This window comes from Schistocerca gregaria, chromosome 8, assembly GCF_023897955.1.
Source record: "Schistocerca gregaria isolate iqSchGreg1 chromosome 8, iqSchGreg1.2, whole genome shotgun sequence".
In the NCBI taxonomy this organism is placed as follows: Eukaryota; Metazoa; Arthropoda; class Insecta; order Orthoptera; family Acrididae; genus Schistocerca; species Schistocerca gregaria.
The window spans coordinates 454,092,918-454,113,444 of NC_064927.1; the positions used below are offsets into that span (position 1 = coordinate 454,092,918).

At 37.6% G+C, this 20,527-nt stretch overlaps 1 protein-coding gene across 1 annotated transcript in view; it reads left to right on the plus strand.

Moving 5' to 3' along the window:
* The window catches only part of LOC126284215 (phenoloxidase 2-like), a 112,744-nt gene extending 105,259 nt beyond the window's left edge, over positions 1-7,485 (plus strand). Inside the window, exons 12-13 of the mRNA XM_049982986.1 lie at positions 5,236-5,462; positions 5,832-7,485. Coding sequence (XP_049838943.1) covers positions 5,236-5,462; positions 5,832-6,080 — 476 coding nt within the window. The 3' untranslated portion in view covers positions 6,081-7,485. The remainder of the gene's footprint in view (positions 1-5,235; positions 5,463-5,831) is intronic.
* The last annotated feature ends 13,042 nt before the right edge of the window (positions 7,486-20,527 follow it).

Genomic DNA, 20,527 nt, shown 5'->3' on the forward strand with positions numbered 1-20,527 from the left:
AAAAGAAGGACTTACACTATCCTTTACTCAACCTATCTGTGGCTCAGAAAGGGGTAAAATATGCTGCTATAAAAATTTTTGGCAAATTACCAGACGAAGTAAAATGTCTGAGAGACAGCAGTAATAGCTCCAAAAATAAATTGAAATCATATCTCCTTGACAACTCCTTCTATACCATAGATGAATTCTTGAATGTTGTTGTTGTGCAGTCTTGAGACTGGTTTGATGCAGCTCTCCATGCTACCCTATCCTGTGCAAGTTTCTTCATCTCCCAGTACCTACTGCAACCTACATCCTTCTGAATCTGCTTAGTGTATTCATCTCTTGGTCTCCCTCTACAATTTTTACCCTCCACGCTGCCCTCCAATGCTAAATTTGTGATCCCTTGATGCCTCAGGACATGTCCTACCAACCGGTCTCTTCTTCTCATCAAGTTGTGCCACAAACTCCTCTTCTTCCCAGTTCTATTCAATACTTCCTCATTAGTTATGTGATCTACCCATCTAATCTTGAGCATTCTTCTGTAGCACCACATTTCGTAAGCTTCTATTCTCTTCCTGTCCAAACTATTTATCGTCCATGTTTCACTTCCATACATGGCTACACTCCATACAAATACTTTCAGAAACGACTTCCTGACACTTAAATCTATACTTGATGTTAACAAATTTCTCTTCTTCAGAAATGCTTTCCTTATCATTGCCAGTCTACATTTTATATCTTCTCTACTTTTACCATCATCAGTTATTTTGCTCCCCAAATAGCAAAACTCCTTTACTACTTTAAGTGTCTCATTTCCTAATCTAATATCCTCAGCATCACCCGACTTAATTCAACTACATTCCATTACCCTCATTTTGCTATTGTTGATGTTCATCTTATATCCTCTTTTCAAGACACTGTCCATTCCGTACAACTGCTCTTCCAAGTCCTTTGCTGTCTCTGACAGAATTACAATGTCATCGGCGAATATCAAATTTTTTATTTCTTCTCCATTTATTTTCATACTTACTCTGAATTTTTCTTTTGTTTCCTTTACTGCTTGCTCAATACACAGATTGAATAACATCGGGGAGAGGCTACAACCCTGTCTTACTCCCTTCCCAACCACTGCTTCCCTTTCATGCCCCTTGATGCTTATAACTGCCATCTGGTTTCTGTACAAATTGTAAATAGCCTTTGGTTCCCCGTATTTTACCCCTACCACCTTCAGAATTTGAAAGAGAGTGTTCCAGTCAACATTGTCAAAAGCTTTCTCTAAGTCTACAAATTCTAGAAACGTAGGTTTGCCTTTCCTTAATCTTTCTTCTAAGATAAGTCGCAAGGTTAGTACTGCCTCATGTGTTCCAATATTTCTACGGAATCCAAACTGATCTTCCCAGATGTCGGCTTCTACCAGTTTTTCCATTCGTCTGTAAAGAATTGGCGTTAGTATTTTGCAGCTGTGACTTATTAAACTGATAGTTTGGTAATTTTCACATCTGTCAACACCTGCTTTCTTTGGGATTGGAATTATTATATTCTTCTTGAAGTCTGAGGGTATTTTGCCTGTCTCATACATCTTGCTCACCAGATGGTAGAGTTTTGTCAGGACTGGCTCTCCAAGGCCGTCAGTAGTTCTAATGGAATGTTGTCTGCTCCCGGGGCCTTGTTTCGGCTCAGGTCTTTCAGTCCTTGAATAGGAATAAATAAATCTATAATTTAAGGGAATGGGGTAAGTAATAGAAATATCTTGATTCATATGTGCATTCCTTGTGCACTTGGCACATTCCACATCATAACGGCTACCGTACCATGCGACTGATCAATCGAACACGCAACCAACTAACTAACTAATTCATAAACCTGTAACACCAACCAAAACAACACTTACAGTCTGTTAAGTTCCACTGTAGTGCTAGCTTACAGGCATGTATTTGAATCATTTTTGAATCAGTTCCAGTGTCATTTTGATAGTGTCCTTGAATCCATTTCAATATGTCACTTTCTAATTTTTACAATGGAAAATCCAGGATCGAAAATAACAGTATTATGAAAAGGATAGTTGCTATTCACCACCTCGTCCCTGTATGCTCCCAGAAGCAGCACTTTAAATGTAGATAAAAATTTGAGCTGGCAGGCACACATTGAATACCTGGCAAACAAACTGAGTGGCTTTGCATTTGCAGTGCAAATATTATCAACTGCAACTGACATGGACACACAAAAAGTAGCATATACAAGCTATTTCGAATCCATTATTAGTTATGGCATTGCTTTTTCGGGTAACTTGACAAACATAGTGCAGATAATAAAAATACAGAAAAAAATAATTCAAAATATGTGCACTGCAAATCTCAAAGAACCATGTTGACCATTATTTAGAAAACTTAAAATATTAACTCTGCCATCCTTATACATATATGAGATTATTATATTTTTGTACACCAAATGTGAATTATCGGAGGGAAACTATTTTGTCCTTTCACATGACACCAGAAACAAAGAAAATTTTATGCTCCCCACCCACCACCTCAGATTGTATGCCCAGGGACCTCATACATGGGAATGAAAATGTGTAATAAATTAAAAGGGAACAAGTTGATGTACACTGAAGTGTTAGTACTCAGTGGATGAATTCATGCAGGACAAACTGGAAATTTGAGCTGGATACAATGTGTTACACATTTCAAGAAATATCCTTATAGTGTTATGATTTATTATACTGCTATTATTTATTAATGTAAAAATCACTGTAACTGTTTCATAAATTTTTGACATTTCTCCTGCACGCAAACCAGATGGATTGCAAATGTATGTCATGAGATGAGTAAAACACAATCCACATATTTCACAATTACCATCCCCCGCACCTACCCTGCATCCCTTCCCCACCCACCCCAGCCTCCTTCTTACCCCCACTACCTAGTTGCATCTCACAACATATGCTGCTGCTTGTAGTTTGGCCTTAGCAGCCAGAGACTGCAGTCGTGTGTGTGAGTTGCATTTATTTGAGTGTGTGTGTGTGTGTGTGTGTGTGTGTGTGTTCTAGCTCTGACAAAGTCCTTGTTGGCCAGTGTGTGTGTGTGTGTTCTAGTTCTGACAAAGTCCTTGTTGGCCAAAAGCTCATTTCTGACAGTCAGGTTTCCCAAGGCATCAAATATGTGGCCATTTTGAGGATTGGCTGGAATTTTAAATCAGACTCTGGAAATTTTCATATTAATTTCAAGCATAGGGTGCACCTGAATTTTGGAGGCAATTTTTCGAAGAAAAATGTGCGTCTTATAGTCTGTAAGATATGGTAAACAAGACATGTTGAATAAATTTGCCATTTCTTTCAATTGTTGTCTTCAGTTACATTTCAAAGTAACATATGACAGTAAAATAGACAATAGATCATTTTTAGGTGACAAAAATAGAAAAACTGGTACTAAAAATAAGGTAATAATAAGAAAAATAGGCTTCAGTTAATTGTTGACTACTCAGTAAATAATGTATTGCACTACACTTTGTCTCTATAATTCATAGCTGTGCATATTGAAAGTGCTGAAGGTCAAATTACATTATAAATTACCTTGGAGTGTAAAATTTATTGGCCTAATAAATCACCCTATCAACTGAGTGTCCAAGGATGACCCCACCCAACTTAAAGCTTCAATTTTACTGTGAATTGTCCATACTCTTAGACATTTTAATACATTCTCCTGCATGCCTAGCTGGAAGAATGCTCCTTGGGAAATGTAATTGACAATGAGCTGCTAAGCCAACATTCTGATACACATCTGAAACAGGATATGGAATTGGGGCTATACACTCTCATCCTAAGGTGTAGGTGAAGATTTCCTACCATTATGTAGCCATTTAACATTCTTTAAGAGGTCCACAATTTTTCTCAATTTGTTTCTGTGTATGAAAGGTAGTACAATTTTCTGATGTCACTTTATCTGAAGAACATTTTCACCTCTTAGATGTGTTCAATTAACTATGAATGATTGAATCACATGGACCCTCTTAGTATGCTTGGTCTGACTGCTCAACGAAGCACCCAATCCACTGGGAGTGTCTGTGAAATTTAGTGTTTTTGATTTTGATTCCATAAGACACAAAGGAAATAGTCAATCCAGGCAGAGTCCTACACAGCATATGCGTGGGTTGGGGTGGATAGTGCAAGGATTGCCTGACATCTGTTTTGCCTCAATAGTCATGCACCCCAATGGTCTGCATGTCATCTAGGGGACTGAACAGTCCTCATTGGTTACGGCTCCTGCAAACGTGGGATTCCTGAGCTGGAAGCTGGTAACTGCTATCACTTCTCTTATACTGTAAATTCTGAGCCTGCTTCAGTGATTACTACTGGGCATATTATACGAGTTTTGGGTGTCTTGAAGAGCAATGATCTTGGCTCAGACCAGAGGATCGGACAAACATCCATCCTTTAAAAATGCAAATCATAATGAAAGATACCTCAAACTAAAAAAATGCTATCAGATACAGATAGATAAAGCATGAACTGGCTGAACAGAAACATGAAAGTGTGTGAACTCAAAAAAGACAGTAGCCATTTTGTGTATGAATTCTTGCAGATTTTCTTGAATCACTGCGCTATTTGCATGGTGGAACTTCCTCTTGTGTGAACTGACAGTAAACAGTTCTGCAAAAATAGTATTTCATAGTATGTATTCAAAAACAAAGATGATGTGACTTACCCAACGAAAGCGCTGGCAGGTCGAAAGACACACAAATAAACACAAACACACACACAAAATTCAAGCTTTCACAACCAACGGTTTCTTTGTCAGGAAGGAGGGAAGGAGAAGGAAAGACGAAAGGATGTGGTTTTTAAGGGAGAGGGTAAGGAGTCATTCCAATCCCGGGAGCGGAAAGACTTACCTTAGGGGGAAAAAAGGACAGGTATACACTTGCACACACACACACACCCATATCCATCTGCACATACACAGACACAAGCAGACATTTGTCTGGAATGACTCCTTACCCTCTCCCTCAAAACCCACATCCTTTCGTCTTTCCTTCTCCTTCCCTCTTTCCTGACGAAGTAACCATTGGTTGCGAAAGCTTGAATTTTGTGTGTGTGTTTGTTTGTATGTCTATTGACCTGCAAGCGCTTTCATTGGGTAAGTCACATCATCTTTGTTTTTAGATATATTTTTCTCACGTGGAATGTTTCCCTCTATTATATTCATAGTATGTATTCATGTACATTTGTCTCCTAGTAGCAGTTTTTTTCTGTTGCAGTGAATAGTGGCCGTAATGTCATACAACGCCGTTCTGATGAGTCATCAGTGACAATACCATTTGAGCGGACATTCCGCAATCTTACTGGAGTAGGATCATCACCACTAGAGCAGCAATACACCTATTGTGGTTGTGGATGGCCACAACACATGCTGATACCCAAGGGTCAGCCAGAAGGATTCCCTGTTGAGTTCTTTGTTATGGTATCAGATGGCAGTCAGGACAGGGTAAGTCCACTTGAGTTCTTACTCCAGTTTGCAATATAAGTGAAAAATTGCTTCAAACTACAAACTCCAAATTACACACAATAACTTCTTTGCTTCACATTAGATTACTGGGAATAAATAAGCCATGTTAAAATAAAAACAGTCTTACATCATATAGAAACAGAACAGAAACTAAACGAGTAAGAAACAGGAACAGAAATGCAACCAGGGCCTATAAAATCTTACTGTTTTGCAGCAGCCAAACAAAAAAATTTCTGGTTGTTTATGGTTCATAATGAGAAAATGAAATTATGTTTGGTAATCATGAGAATATATTGTATCATTACTAAAAAATATAATTTAATATTTGTCTGGAAAATCTGTCAACAGGTGGAGCAGCCTGATCCAGATGTTGGTTGTCGTGCTGCTCATAGTTACTGTGGTCTGCACAATCGTTTGTACCCAGATAGACGTAACATGGGATATCCATTTGACCGGTTGCCACGTGATGGTGTAAACACTCTGCGTGAATTCCTGACACCAAACATGGCCACAATTGACGTGAGGATACGACATATTGAGACTGTTGTCGCTCCTCAACCTGGAAATCGTCCTGGGATCCCCCCAAATTTTGGATGATGAAAATGAACATTACTCTCATACTAATGGATTAAACTTGCAGAGAGACACGGAGTTTTTGCAGAATTGTACTACAGTTAGTTTTCACAGAAAATTATAATACTCTTAAGACATATATGTCAATGGATCACTATGAGGTAGGCTCAAAAGGAGAGGGATGATAACTAGTAAAACTTCCAGAGAAAACCTTTTTGTAGTGCTAAACTACCCCCCCCCCCTCCCCTCCCAAATACATACACACTGACATGACCCCATGACCCATTGGTCTGCTGGATTTGGGAGCAGGAGTTGAATAGGGGTGGATGTGGGGCATTGCTTGGTTTGGTCTGACGGAAGAATACCACTTTGTGAATGGTGAGAAGGATAGTGTTGTCAACTACTCTGTGCCTCTTTTGCTAGATTCATAGTGATTTATCCTTGGGTATATATTATAACTGCATATTTCCATTGTAATTTATGTGAAACTCAACACAATCATGACATTGCATTTACAGTGTTTCATTACTCATTGTTATGTATGGTTTTGGTGAATTTTGTTTGTTTGACTTCCTATTGTATCTGTTATGAAAGAAATAATTTATTAAAAATGGATATCAAGAAAACATTATAAAGATATATCTTATATTTTTGGGCTCCTGAAATGAAAGAAAGAACCCACTACATAATTTGTGGGAACCTTTTTTTAACCTTCCTACAGATTAGCTTACTATGTTTAAAAAAGAAAAAAAAATGCTGAAGTGATTCTGAGTTAAAGTTGGATCTTGTATTTGCATTAATATAAGTCTAACAAGTCAGTTAATATGGTGAAGGTTCGTTTTGTGTAAAGCAGGAGTGAATAATTCATAACTAAAAGCAATCTAATTAAAACAGACCACAGAAGCTACACTTCTACTGACTATAAGGCCACAAACTGATGCAGCCCTTTGACAGTCATCTTAATTTTTACATTCTTGTACATATATAAAACTATAATGTGCATCACAAAAGATGTTGCAGAGTGGACTAAAAATGCTACTTTACGCACCGACAACACACGGAGGAAGAACGGCATAAGAAGCATAACCCATTCACTGACTGTTCTTAAAAAAGGTCCCCAGTATCCAGGTATCAAATTACTAATAAGTCTGCCTAAAAACTTTGTGACAATGTACATCACACAAAGTTTTCAAATAACCTCAAAGACTATCTGATGAAAAAGGAATTTTACAGTGTTGAAAAGTACTTATCACATTAAATTAGTATATCTTGTTACTTTTAATCGATGATGTTAGAATGTAAGAAAAATGGTTAGGATGTATGTTATAATAATGAATGTTTTTCTATTTTTGACATGTCCTGTATTACATGTACATTCGCTGTACACCATGTAATCCTGCAGGAAAAAATAAAATTTAGTTCAGTGAAATGGAGCATCATGAGGTAATTTGTTTGTGGGAGCAGTGGAAATATTGCAGACGTACCAGACAGCTAAATACATTATCTAGATGGACCACTCTCAGCTGCAACATTTCTCTACTGCTGCTGAAAATGAACTGCTGCATGATACTCAATGGGCTGCCACTTTATCAGTGGGTGACATGCTGTGGCACTGTGGTGTCCTTCATGAAAGAAAGAGCCTGTGATGCTTATTATAAATCTCTACTACAGGCATTCTCCAACAAACTTCTAAATTTTGCTGTGATGAAACACCTGTACAAGATTGTGGCCACAAAAAAATGGCACCAGTTATAGTCCTGGAGCACAGATTGGTGGTTTCACCAAGAAAATTGAGAAGGCCTTTTGTAATAGCCCGCTAAGAGGTTTATAAACAAGAGCTAACTACCACCAAATCATCAGTATAGCTTTAAGGAATCCATACATACAACTCTAGTTATCATCCTAAACATTGTACATTATAGAAGAAAATCAAATGGCTACTAATTTTATTTATTTTTTTGTTTGAGTTGGCTTACCATGGTATGTTGCCACATAATTTCAAAATAAAAAGAATACAAGGCATTCCACATTAATGAATGACTTATAGAATTTGTCTTGCAAATGAGCAGCAAGGAATTAATTTCTTTATTTTCTTAACTTGCTGGTTTTGATCACTTCATCCAACATCAGATTGATCTAAATCAATAGGACATGCATATTTATGAGTAACAGCATTATGATAAGTTGCAACAGTATAAGTACTAGCAATGATTCACATGACCTAAGAAGCATCTGACAAATAACATACTTGTCTCCTTAACTTTAGTAAAAGTAGCAAATAACAATTTTAGCTTAAAATTTTTAGCCATGATTATGACAGTGTTTTAGTTGCTACAAATTCTTAAACATTGGATTGCTGCAATCTTCAAGGTGATCCTGTCACCTCTCATCAGCAGCAAAGAATTATACTTAAATAAGACAGCCCTAGAAATATCACAAAAACGATAGCACATTCATCAGCAAAACTGTATGCCATACAGTATACAACCAGACATTTTCCAGGTTCAGTGCTTTAAAGAGGAATAGAATATTAGTGTTAAACACCCTATCAATAAGGAGGTCATTAGAGACGGAGCACAAGCTCAGATTAAAGAAGTATGGGGAAGGAAATCAGATGTGTCATTTCAAAGGAACCAACCTGATATTTGCCTGGTGAGATTTAGAAAATCAAAGAAAACCTCGAACTTTGTGGCCAGACGGGAATTGAAACAACAGCTTCTCGATGCAAATCCAGTGTGCAAACCACTACACTACTTTATTTGATGTAATCGTAATGAAAAAATCAGTTAATGTATTTTATTTTTTTTTAATGGGCCCAACATCTTGGTTTTAGTGTTACGCAGAAAAGTTCTTCATTCCCCAGGAGTCCCACTACTGATAGGGCTCACACATGAACATACACACTGAAAATAATTATAACAATAATGATTCATATAACCCATCAATTGTGATAAAATTACCAACCGTTAAAATTTTGTAAGTTTGCCAAGTATATATCTGTAGTGTTATTGCAAACTGGACATGTATATACAAGGGAAATCCAGTATGGAATGTAACAATATTAGAGAAAGAAAGTTTCTACACACCATATAGCAGAGATGCTGAGTCGTAGTAGGCACAACAAAAAGATTCACAGAATTATAGCTTTCATCCATTAATACCTTTGTCGACAACAGACACACACTCACACACACACAGACACACTCACACAAATGCGACTCGCACACACGTCTGCAGTCTCAGGCAACTAAAAACACACTCTGAACAGCAGCACCAGTGCATGATGGGAGTGGGAACTGGGTGGGTGTAAGAAAGAGGCTGGGGCGGGGAGGGGGTGGAATAGTATGGTGAGGGTGGTGAACAGTGAAGTGCTGCAGTTTAGACAGAGGATGGGGGGCTGGAGAGAAGCCGGGGGTGGGGGAGAAGGAAGTAACAGAAAAGAGAGAAATAAAAAGAAATTAAAAGACTGGGTGTGGAGGTGAAATGATGGCTGTGTAGTGCTGGAATAGGAACAGGGAAGGGGCTGGATGGGTGAGGACAGTGACTATTCAAGTTTGAGGCCAGGAAAGTTAGGGAATGAAGGATGTATTGCAGGGAAAGATCCTACCTGTGCAATTCAGAAAAGCTGGTGTTGGTGGGAAGAATCCATATGGCACAGGCTGTGACGCAGTCATTGAAATGAAGGATATCATGTTTGGCAGCGTTTTCAGAAACAGGGTGGTCCACTTGTTTCTTGGCTACAGTTTGATGGTGGCCATTCATGGAGACAGACAGCTTGTTGGTTGTCATGTCTACATAGAATGGAGCACAGCGGTTGCAGTTTAGCTTGTAAATCACATGACTGGTTTCACTGTTAGATCTGACTTTGATGGGATAGGTGATGTTAGTGACTGGACTAGAGTAGGAGGTGGTAGGAGGATGTAAGGAACAGGTCTTGCATCAAGGTCTGTTACATAGTTAAAGGTGTATACAAGTTCTTACAGGTACTCTGTCAACTGTCAACTAGATGCTATAAGTATTGAACACAAAGTTTAACAGAGAAATAGTACTACAAACATATTGTTCATTATACCAGTCTACAGTCATATGGAGTACTGCACTAGGTAATCAAACTGTGTACAAAACTGAAAAACAAGCCATCAGAAGTATCTGTAACATAAAGAGGCATGATTTGTTTCATCCTTTATTGCCTGTCTTAAAAATACTAAACAGTAGCTTTTGTAAGGAACTGTACTTATCAATAAAATAATCAAAAAATAATTAGACAAATTAGAAAATAAGTACTGTATTAAGAATGTTGTAAATGGCACACAAGGAACTGACTGTTTCTAAATGGCTATAAGAAAGTTTTTACAAGTTGATTCTTGCAAAGAAGAAAACAGTAAACTAGTCACTGTTATAATGCTATTTAGTTTCAGAAATAGCAATGTTAATGGTTTTGAACTGGCAAGTTCAGAAGGCAGTTCATGTTTAAATTACATTTGTTGTTATTTACATTAGTTGCTGACAGTTTTTTCAGCAACTAATGTAAACAACAACAAATGTAATATAAACATTAACAGCCATCTGAAGATGAACCTGTCATTTCAAAATCAGTAGAGGTATTGTTTGTGTAAATAAATACCATTACTAACAGTGGTTGGTTGCTATTTTTTCCATTGCAAGAATCAACTTATATTTTGTATTCAGCCACAGTCTCAAAAATATTGGTTTAAGGAAAATAGTAGGAAGGAAGTTTTTGTTCCTAGTGCTATTAATACTGTAGCACTATATTTTATTTGTGATGATGCAAGTACAGAAATCAGCATTAGGTTTTTAACTAGTAGAAATGTAGTCAACAAAAGGCAATTTTCATATCTTTTAAATTTTGGAACTACAGAGGGTAGCACAGCTTGGCACAAAGGCTGTGGGCCATCTACTAATCCATTTTTGAGAAACTTTCTCCATAGTTTGGCACCTGAATCAAGTCTAAGGACATGCAACAGAGCACAGAGAACACAACAGCACTGAAAATGCATGTTGTGATAAATTGGCACTTATAGTGTTTTCCATTTCCACTCTTCAATTATAAAACATCCAACTGGACTACTTCAGAATCAAAAAGTACAAAAACGTAATTAAATTTACTTCTGATGGATTGCTGTATCAAATATGGCAATGGAAAGTCCTTGGTATGATATAAATAATTTAAGGAGTAAAGGTAAGAAATCACCTGATTGTGTGGTCCTGAGTCATCAACAGGGACCTAACCAAGACTGAGGAGGCGAATCATTGTTCTGAGTTATAAAGTACACAGAGACCTGTACAGCTACATTATCTTGACTGATTAAATTTTGCTGGCACAGAAGCTTGACTAGGTTGAAGGTTTGTATCAGATGGCATGGGAAAGGAGGACAGGAGAGTTGATGATGGGTGAATGACAACTAAGAGGAAGAGGCAGCAATGCACAGGAGCAGAATGTGGCACCAGTGATCATGCTCTGGCCATAGGCAAAGAGTTACGTGCAGCACACAGTGTCATGGAGGAGTGTACTGTATTGTATTGTGTTATTTATTGGTCCTGTTGTCTACATAGCTGCTTATGCATAAGACATTGGACAAGTCAAATTATAAATATAGACTCTGAATGTCATTTCAAGGCATACATATTTAAGGTTACAATCATACACTTTACACGTAAGTATTTATATAATACATTTCATAAATTTAAATATTCTTCCATAGAGTAAGAGCGGTGATGCTGTAAATATGCATTTTCCAAATGTATTGACCTCAGTAATAGCTTTTATGTTTTCAAGAAGTTTGTTATAAAGCTTTACTCCCATGTGAAAAGTATCTTTTTGGCACAGTGCTGTGCTGATTTGAGTCATATGTAAGTTTCTGTTTTGTCTGGTAAAGTGCTCATGTATATCACAGTTTTTTTGCAGTCTCAGGTCCTTGCCTATTACATTTAATTTAAAGAACAAAAGGGTTTCCATAATGTATACACGTGGTAATGGAGGAATACCAGATTTCTTAAGCAGGGGTTTACAAGAGTCTCTAGGCTTGCGCCCAAACATGATTCTAATGGCCCTTTTTTGTAGTTTAAAATTGCTATTAGCTGTTTTAGAGTTTCCCCAGAAGGCGACACCATATCTAAGACGAGAATGAAAGTACGCATGATATGCATTCAATACTGTTTTCTCACTACAGCATGATTTTAATGAACAAAGAAGGTAACATGTTTTGCTCAGTTGTGCATTGAGATATTCAATATGCTTATTCCATTTGATGTTACTCTGCAGCCAAAGTCCTAAGAATATGGTTTCAGTATTGTTACCAACTGGTTCGTCATTGATAGAGACTGATGGGATAAACATGTCCTTGTTAGGAAAATTGTGGAATTTTAGAGCAATGGTTTTCTTATTGTTTATTACAAGCTGATTACTCTGTGCCCAGCTGCTAAGTTGTTTCGTGACTGTGTTTACTGTCTGCTGTAACTGTTCATCGTCGTCTCCTTTTAGTAGAATCGTGGTGTCATCTGCAAATATGATTGTTTTGTGTGCATCAAATTTAAGCGTAGATGATTTATGTACAGAAGAAACAGAAGGGGTCCCAATACTGATCCTTGGGGTACACCACATTTAATTGATTTATAGTCAGATAAGTGATTAGATACAGTTTTTAGTTCAATATCTGTGTGCTTGATACACACTGCCTGCATATGATTAATCAGGAAGGAACTGATCCACTTGTTGGACAGACCTCGAATACCATATCTTTCTAGCTTCGATAGCAGAATTTTATGGTCCACCATGTCAAAAGCTTTTGACAAGTCAATAAAGACTCCTATTGTTTCAATTTTGGCCATCAGGTTTAGGATGGAATTGATGCACTCATAGACAGCAGTTGTCGTTGACCTCTTATTTCTGAATCCATGTTGTTCATTACATAGGATGCTGTTTTTATTTATAAATTTCATAAGCTTCTCATAAATAACTTTTTCCAGTACTTTAGAGATGCAGGAGGAAATTGTGATGCGTCTGTAGTTATTTACATTGTCTTTATCCCCTTTTTTATATACAGGAATAACTTTTGATGTTTTCAACACATCAGGGAAAGTGCCTGCCTGAAGTGAGCAATCGCATAAGTGTGTGAGTACTTCAATTAGGTTTGATGCACTCTTCTTTAACATTGTTGCAGGTACACTATCAATACCTGCCGATTTGGAATTTTTTAGTGCTTTTATTGCTTTAGCTACTTCATTTTGTGAAACAGAACTGATGTACATTGATCCTCTACATGCACTTATTTTATATTCACTTGCCGGGGTGCGCTTAAAGTTGGATTGTAACATATTTTCAGCAACACCTGTGAAAAAGCTGTTAAATGTGTTGGCTACTTTTTTATTTTTATGTGATAGTGTTATATTTTTGCAAGGTTGTCTGTATTCTCCACATTCTTTTTTTTATAACACTCCACATAGCCTTTGATTTATTAGCTGAATTATAAATGATTTCACCATTATGCATTATTTTTGCTGCTTTTATTACTTTTCTTAATATTTTGGAGTATTTTTTATAGTCTGCGCATACTACAGGTGAGGAATTTTTTGAGTTACATATTTCATGAAGTAGTCTTTTCTTCTGGCATGAAACCCTTATTCCCTTTGTGATCCAGCTGTTTGTTCTAGAGTTCCCCCGTATAGTTAATGTTTTCAGTGGGAATGCAGGTTCAAAGAAATGGGTTAATGTATCAATGAAAGTGTTGAATTTTTCATTTATATTGTTCATTTTGTACACTCCTAGCAACTTTTCTTTCTGTAATAAGTTGTTGAAGTAGTTTACATTATGCTGATTATAACTTCGATATGCTGTTCTGAAAGACATGTTGTTAATAATACTGCCTTGTACTTTTATGCTTAATATTTGAGCAAGAGGATCACTAAAACCTGCATTGAAAATTTTTAGTGAGGTGTTGTGTAAACTCTTCTTGACTAGAAACTGATCGAGAACTGTTTGCCAAGTTTCTGATACTCGGGTAGCTGCTTTTACTTCAGCCTTTAAATTGTAGGACATTGCAAGGTTCAAAATGGTCTCCCTATTTCCACTATTTGTGAGGAAGTCAATATTGAAGTCACCACAGATTATCAATTCACAATCCATTTTATTTACTTTATTTAGCAATGACTCCATTTTGTTTAAGAAAAGTTCAAAATTTCCGGATGGTTATCGGTAAACTGTAGCAATAACCAGATTGAACTGAGTAATTTTTATAGCTGCAATTTCATAATGCTTTTTGACATTTGCCCTAGTTAAGTCAGGTAGTGTAATAAAATCTACATTATCCTTTGTGTAAATTGCTACCCCACCCTGATTGCTGTTTTTCCTGCAGTAGTGAGCAGCCAAGACAAATTTGTATTTTTCGTTTTCTGGATTAATTCTGGGTTAAGCCAGTGTTCAGAAATGCATAACACTGAGATATCATTAAATTCATGTGTTAATTGGATGGGGAGGAGGAGACAGAGCGAAAGAAGAGGGAGACTTTGAAGAGGAGAAAGTGAGAATAGGATGAGTGAAGTTAGGGTCATGGGACAAAGGTGGAGGTGGGTGTGAAACAGGGGCCTGCAGAGATTGAGGCTGGAAGAATTACAGGAATTAAAGATATGTTGCAAGGACAACACCTGTTTATGTAATGCAGAGAAGCTGATGTGATGAGGGGGAGGGGGGGAGGCAGGAGGATAGGGAAGGATCCGGATGGTATACAGTGTGAAGCAGCCACTGAAATCAAACACGTCCTACTCAGTAGCATGTTCTGCCATGGGGGTCAGCTTTGTCACCTCTCCTTCCCAACTGTCAGCCACACTTCCCCAACCCTCCCTCTCAGTTCCTGCTTCCTTTCTTGCCTCCACTGACACATCTCCTCATCTGAGTTGAAGAGATGGCATAATGAGTATGGTGTGTATGTGTGTATGGGTGTGGATGAATATGTGTGTGTACTCTATAACTCAGAAGAAGAATTTCTCTGAAAGCTAGCAACACTCTCAGTTTTGTTTAGACACCTGTCAACAACTGACAACTTTGATTATTTAGTGAGTTGTTACCTATACTCCTTAAATTATTAGGTTTACAGTTTTAATTTTGTAAATGAATTTGTTATTAAAGTAAGTGGAAAATCATAATGTAAAAATCTTTGTAGAGCGCTTTACATAATAATGGTTAATTATATGTCCAAATTAACGTACAGAGGCTCTAGACAACACGTATCTACTATTAATATCTAATTTTATACCATCCTTGACTTATCGTATGAGATGTGACTACACTGGATTAAATAAAAAAATAAAAAAATGGAATTTGTAGTGTTGTTGTTGTTTTAAATGTGGGGTTGTTATTACTTCTGTATAACAGTAATTTGTGCATCTATTTCATCACATTGTCTTCCAGACTTTATCATCACTGTTGTAAACAACTTCTTTAAATCCAGAAAATGTTGTCTTTTCAACACCACATTTTAGAAATAAATTTTCCACTCCACTTGCAACATGCAATATATTTTCCTATACTTTAGATACAATGACAGCTCATACTAATCCAATATGTTAAATCTTCTTTAAACAAGATCAGTATCAATCTGAAAAGTTCATCCAACTTACATTTTAAGATTTACCTATTGTGAGTATACCAGTTCTTGGGAAGTCTGCACATGTGCAGAGCAGGATAGCAATCCACAGAATAGTTACTGCCACATCTGAGAAGGTATTTCTTCTTATTACATTTCCACGACCACTGTCCCATGCTGCAGATGTGCATCACTCCTCTATATGGTACACCATGTGCACAATAAAAATAAAACCAGTGCACAACATATGCACATTTATGTTAGACATATTATTTCATGGTTTCATTTTCTTAATAAGAGGGTATTTTCGAAAGTTCTGCATACTGTAAGAAAGAATTGAAGAAAATTATTTGTTTTACAAAATATCTTCATAGGCTTTTAAAGTAATCTCCAGTGTTGACCTGTATGATTACTCAGGTCACCTTATGGAAGTTTCATCAGTTGTACCAAAATATTTTCCATGGAATGTAACAATATCATGAAAAGGAAAGTTGCTACTCTCTGTGTAGCACAGATGCAGTCACAGGTAGGCACAACAAAAAGAGTGTCAGAAATAAAGCTTTCAGCGAGTATGGCCTTCTCCAAAAATAGACCTGGATTTTCCACTATTTGTTTTCCATGGAGTTGTTTCTTCAATTTGCAAAGCAAATCAAAGTCTGGTGGGCTCATTTTGGGATTGTGTGGTGGGTGGGGAAGTATTTTCTATCTATATTTGTCAAGTGTTTCTCTCACTGATAGGGCAATTTGCAGACTTGCATTGTCATTCAATACCAGCTGCAAGTTTGTCCGGCCTTCTTTGACAATTTTTTGGGAACAAAATATCTTCCAGAAATAGTTTGTCGTATGCACGTTTATATGCGTCCCCTGGGGCACTCTATTTGTAGTTGTAACTCCATTCATTACAGAAGAATGCTGAAGATTAGATGGGTAGATCACATAACTAATGAGGAAGTATTGAATAGGATTGGGGAGAAGAGAAGTTTGTGGCACAACTTGACTAGAAGAATGGATCGGTTGGTAGGACATGTTCTGAGGCATCAAGGGATCACCAATTTAGTATTGGAGGGCAGCGTAGAGGGTAAAAATCGTAGAGGGAGACCAAGAGATGACTACACAAAGCAGATTCAGAAGGATGTAGGTTGCAGTGGGTTCTGGGAGATGAAGAAGCTTGCACAGGATAGAGTAGCATGGAGAGCTGCATCAAACCAGTTTCAGGACTGAAGACCACAACAACAACACAACAACAACAACAACAACAACTCCATTCATATCTTACACAAAGCTCTTCTTCAGTTTTGCCTTCGACTGTTAATGGCAGAATTTTTTCAAGTGTGGAGGCTTAGAACTTTCCCACTGCGACAAATGAGACTTTAGTTCTGGCTCAAAATCTTGTATCCAGGTTTCAGTCCTTTTCAGAAACTGTTCTTTTTCTGTCCAATAACATTGAAGCAATTCCTCTACAATTCTTTTGTGACCTGCTTTCTGCTCTTTGCTCACTTCACGTGGAACCCATCTGGCAGCAACTTTTCTTATCTTTAACTTTTCAGTTACAGTTATGTAAACTTAAATGACAGACAATCTCATATGCAATTTCCTCACATGTTTTCCTGTTTTCTCTTTATTTCAGTCTTCTCGCAAAATGTCTTTAACAAAAACCAGAGAGGTTTAGTCTGTTGTAATTAATGGTCTTCCATTTCTTGTGTTGTCCTCAGTGCTTACTGAACCTTCACAGAAATGAGCAGACCACTGTGATACTGTGCTATGACCCACTACACTATTCCCATACACTTCTCTCAAAGCATTGTAAATTTCTGTTGTGTTCTTTCCATGTAGGGATTCGATTTCAATGTAGGAACACTGGTCACTGTGTGTAATCTGACCTGACTCATTTATCAGTTTCATCTTCCATTTTAAGACTGAATTACACTTGATACATCCATGTGAACCAGCAAACACATATATGACCTTTGTGCCTGAAGTCTTGCTCACAACTGACATGAATTTCAACTTCATTGTGCCACCATAATGGTCATGTATCCACAATATGCACGACTTTGTATTTAAATTACTTTTGTTTTGAGCATCATTCATTGGTAAGAAAATGTAGGGATATGCTTCAATCCCATGAATTTGTATGTATAACTACAAACTCTACCTCAAGAAAATGGTAATCAAATCCAAATGGACATACAAATCTAAACATAAACAGATCTTCATAAAATTTCAGTCATTGTAAGTGACAAATCACTAAAATCATTCATATAACCAAAAAATCTTGCATGACCATTTGTAGTGATATAGGGTGGGACATGCACTATTAAAGGCAAATGCTTGCTAATACTTGACAGATACCATTCTGAGAAATGAGTGCTTATAGATGCTGTGAAAAGTGATGCTACTTTCAAAAAACCAACACTGTACTTTGCTTTCACATACATTATATGTTTGGATCTAGTAATAACAATCAGAAAATAGTATATGGTTAAAACATTACACCATCAATAAATAGAATAGAAACTGTCCAGATCATACTCCTATCATGAACATAATAGTGTCTTATAAATTAAAGTGTAGATTTAAGATAGACAGTGCAAGATTAAATCTGTGTCAAGTGTCATTAGGCAGTAATCCTTCACAATTGCAAGTCAGTTAACATTACTCTTGCATCAGGATACATTAATTCTGACTGAGGAAATTATTTCCACAAGCAGTATATTAGATCATTTGACATTGGTTCAATAATTGCAAAATAGAGGAGATGATGAGCAGAGTAGTCATACAGAAAAGATAAATAGTTGCTTAGCTTTTGACAAAGTCTAATTTCAGAGTTAAATGAAGCACAAAACTCACATACATACAACCACTGTTGTTTCCTGATGCTGTTGTCTGACTTGGCTGACCTGTGATCTTGTTTGGATTGGGTCGTGAGGAAATGAAATAACTGTGGGAATTTGTTCCTCACCAAATATGACATGCAGATACAGTAAAACTACAAGGAAATTAGAGTAAAACATAAAGATAAATCATGGAACATTAACAAAGCACAATCAGCTACACAAACTACCTGTGAAACCAGTCATGTGATCTACAAGCTAAGCTGCAACCACTGTGCTGCATTCTGTGTGTGCATGACAACCAACAAGCTGTCTGTCCATAGGAATGGCCACTGACAAATTGTGGCCAAGAAACAAGTAGACTATCCAGTTGCTGAGCACGCTGCCAACCATGGCTTCCCTCAATTCAGTGACTGTGTCATAGGCTGTGCCATATGGATACTTCTCAGCAACACCAGCTATTCAGAATTGCGCTGGTGGCAACATCCCCTGCAATACATTCTACGTTCCTAAATCCCTCCTGGCCTCAACCTTTGTTATTCACTCCTCACCCATACAGCCCCTTCTCTGTTCCCAGTTCAGCACTGCACAGCTTTATTCCTCCATCACACACAGTCTTTTTACTTCTCTCCTTTTCTGTTAACCCTTTCCATCCTCCCCACATCTCCCGTGCCCTCCGTCTAACCTGCAGCTCTTCACTGTCCGCCACCCGTACCCTACTATCTCTCCCCTCCTTGCCCCAGCCTCCTCCTTACCACCACCCACCAACCACACCCATCGTGCAATGGTGCTGCTACTCGCAGTGTGCTTTCAGTTGTTTGAGACTGCAGTCATGTGTGTGAGTTGTGTGTGCGTGTGTGTGTGTGTGTGTGTGTGTGTGTGTGTGTGTTTTCGATGAGGACCTTACTGGCTGAAAGCTTTATTTGTAACAGTCTTTTTGTTGTGCCTATCTGTGACTCAAGTTCTCCACTATTTGATGAGCAGCAACTTTCCTTTTCATAATATTGTTAATTTAATACAGGAATTGAAGAACTATGCAATACACAAATAACTGGACTCCCATGAGTAACATGAGCATATCTAAGCTAACAAAAATGAACAAGGCAAAACTATATACAATTTATGAATTGATAATGTAGTGAATGAGAAAGGCCACAGTGAGATGGTGCTGAATCATTAATGCCTCAAAATATCATCTCAGTCCTATAACTACGAGAGTTATCCAGAAACTAAGGTTAAAAGGCATGTTGCTTTAGCATAGAATGTCTGTGGGGGAAGTTGGTACCACTGCCATGTGGTAGGAAGCCAGTGGAAGCAACGAACATTCCCAACAATCAGTAGCTCATTGATTAGTGTTATGGTGACTGTTAGAAGTGATGATTCTCATTCCGGCTCCCGCCAAATGCAGAGTGCACACTGTAATTCACTACCTTAATGCTAAGGACATGAACGCTGCTGTGATTCAGCTCAAAATTGTTTCAATTTATGGAGAGGACTTAATTTCAGGGCAGTATGTGATGAAATGAGTACAGAATTTCAATTTTGAAATGACAGAAATTCACGATGAACGTTGAAGTGGAAGACCATCTGTTGTGACTGATGATGTGGTGCAGAAAATTGAAGAAAATCTTTTCTCCAATCACCGTTTGACAATTGACAACTTGCATGCAGTTTGTCCAAACATTTCACAAACTGTTGTTCATTAAATCATAACTGATCAATTAAATGTGTTCAAATGTGTGTGAATTCCTAAGGGATCAAACTGATGAGGTCATTAGTCCTTAGACTTACACAATACTTAAACTAACTTATACTAAGAACAACACACACACCTATGCCCTAGGCAGGACTCAAACCACCGGCGGAAGGGGCCGTGCGATCCGTGACATGGCACCTCAAACCGCACAGCCACTCCTGATCAACTAAATTATCACAATTTGTGTGTGCAGTGGGTGCCCAAGATGCTTAATGAAGCACACAAAATAAACAGAGTCAGTGCCGCTCATGAATTTCTTGATTGTTTTGAGACTGAAGGCGA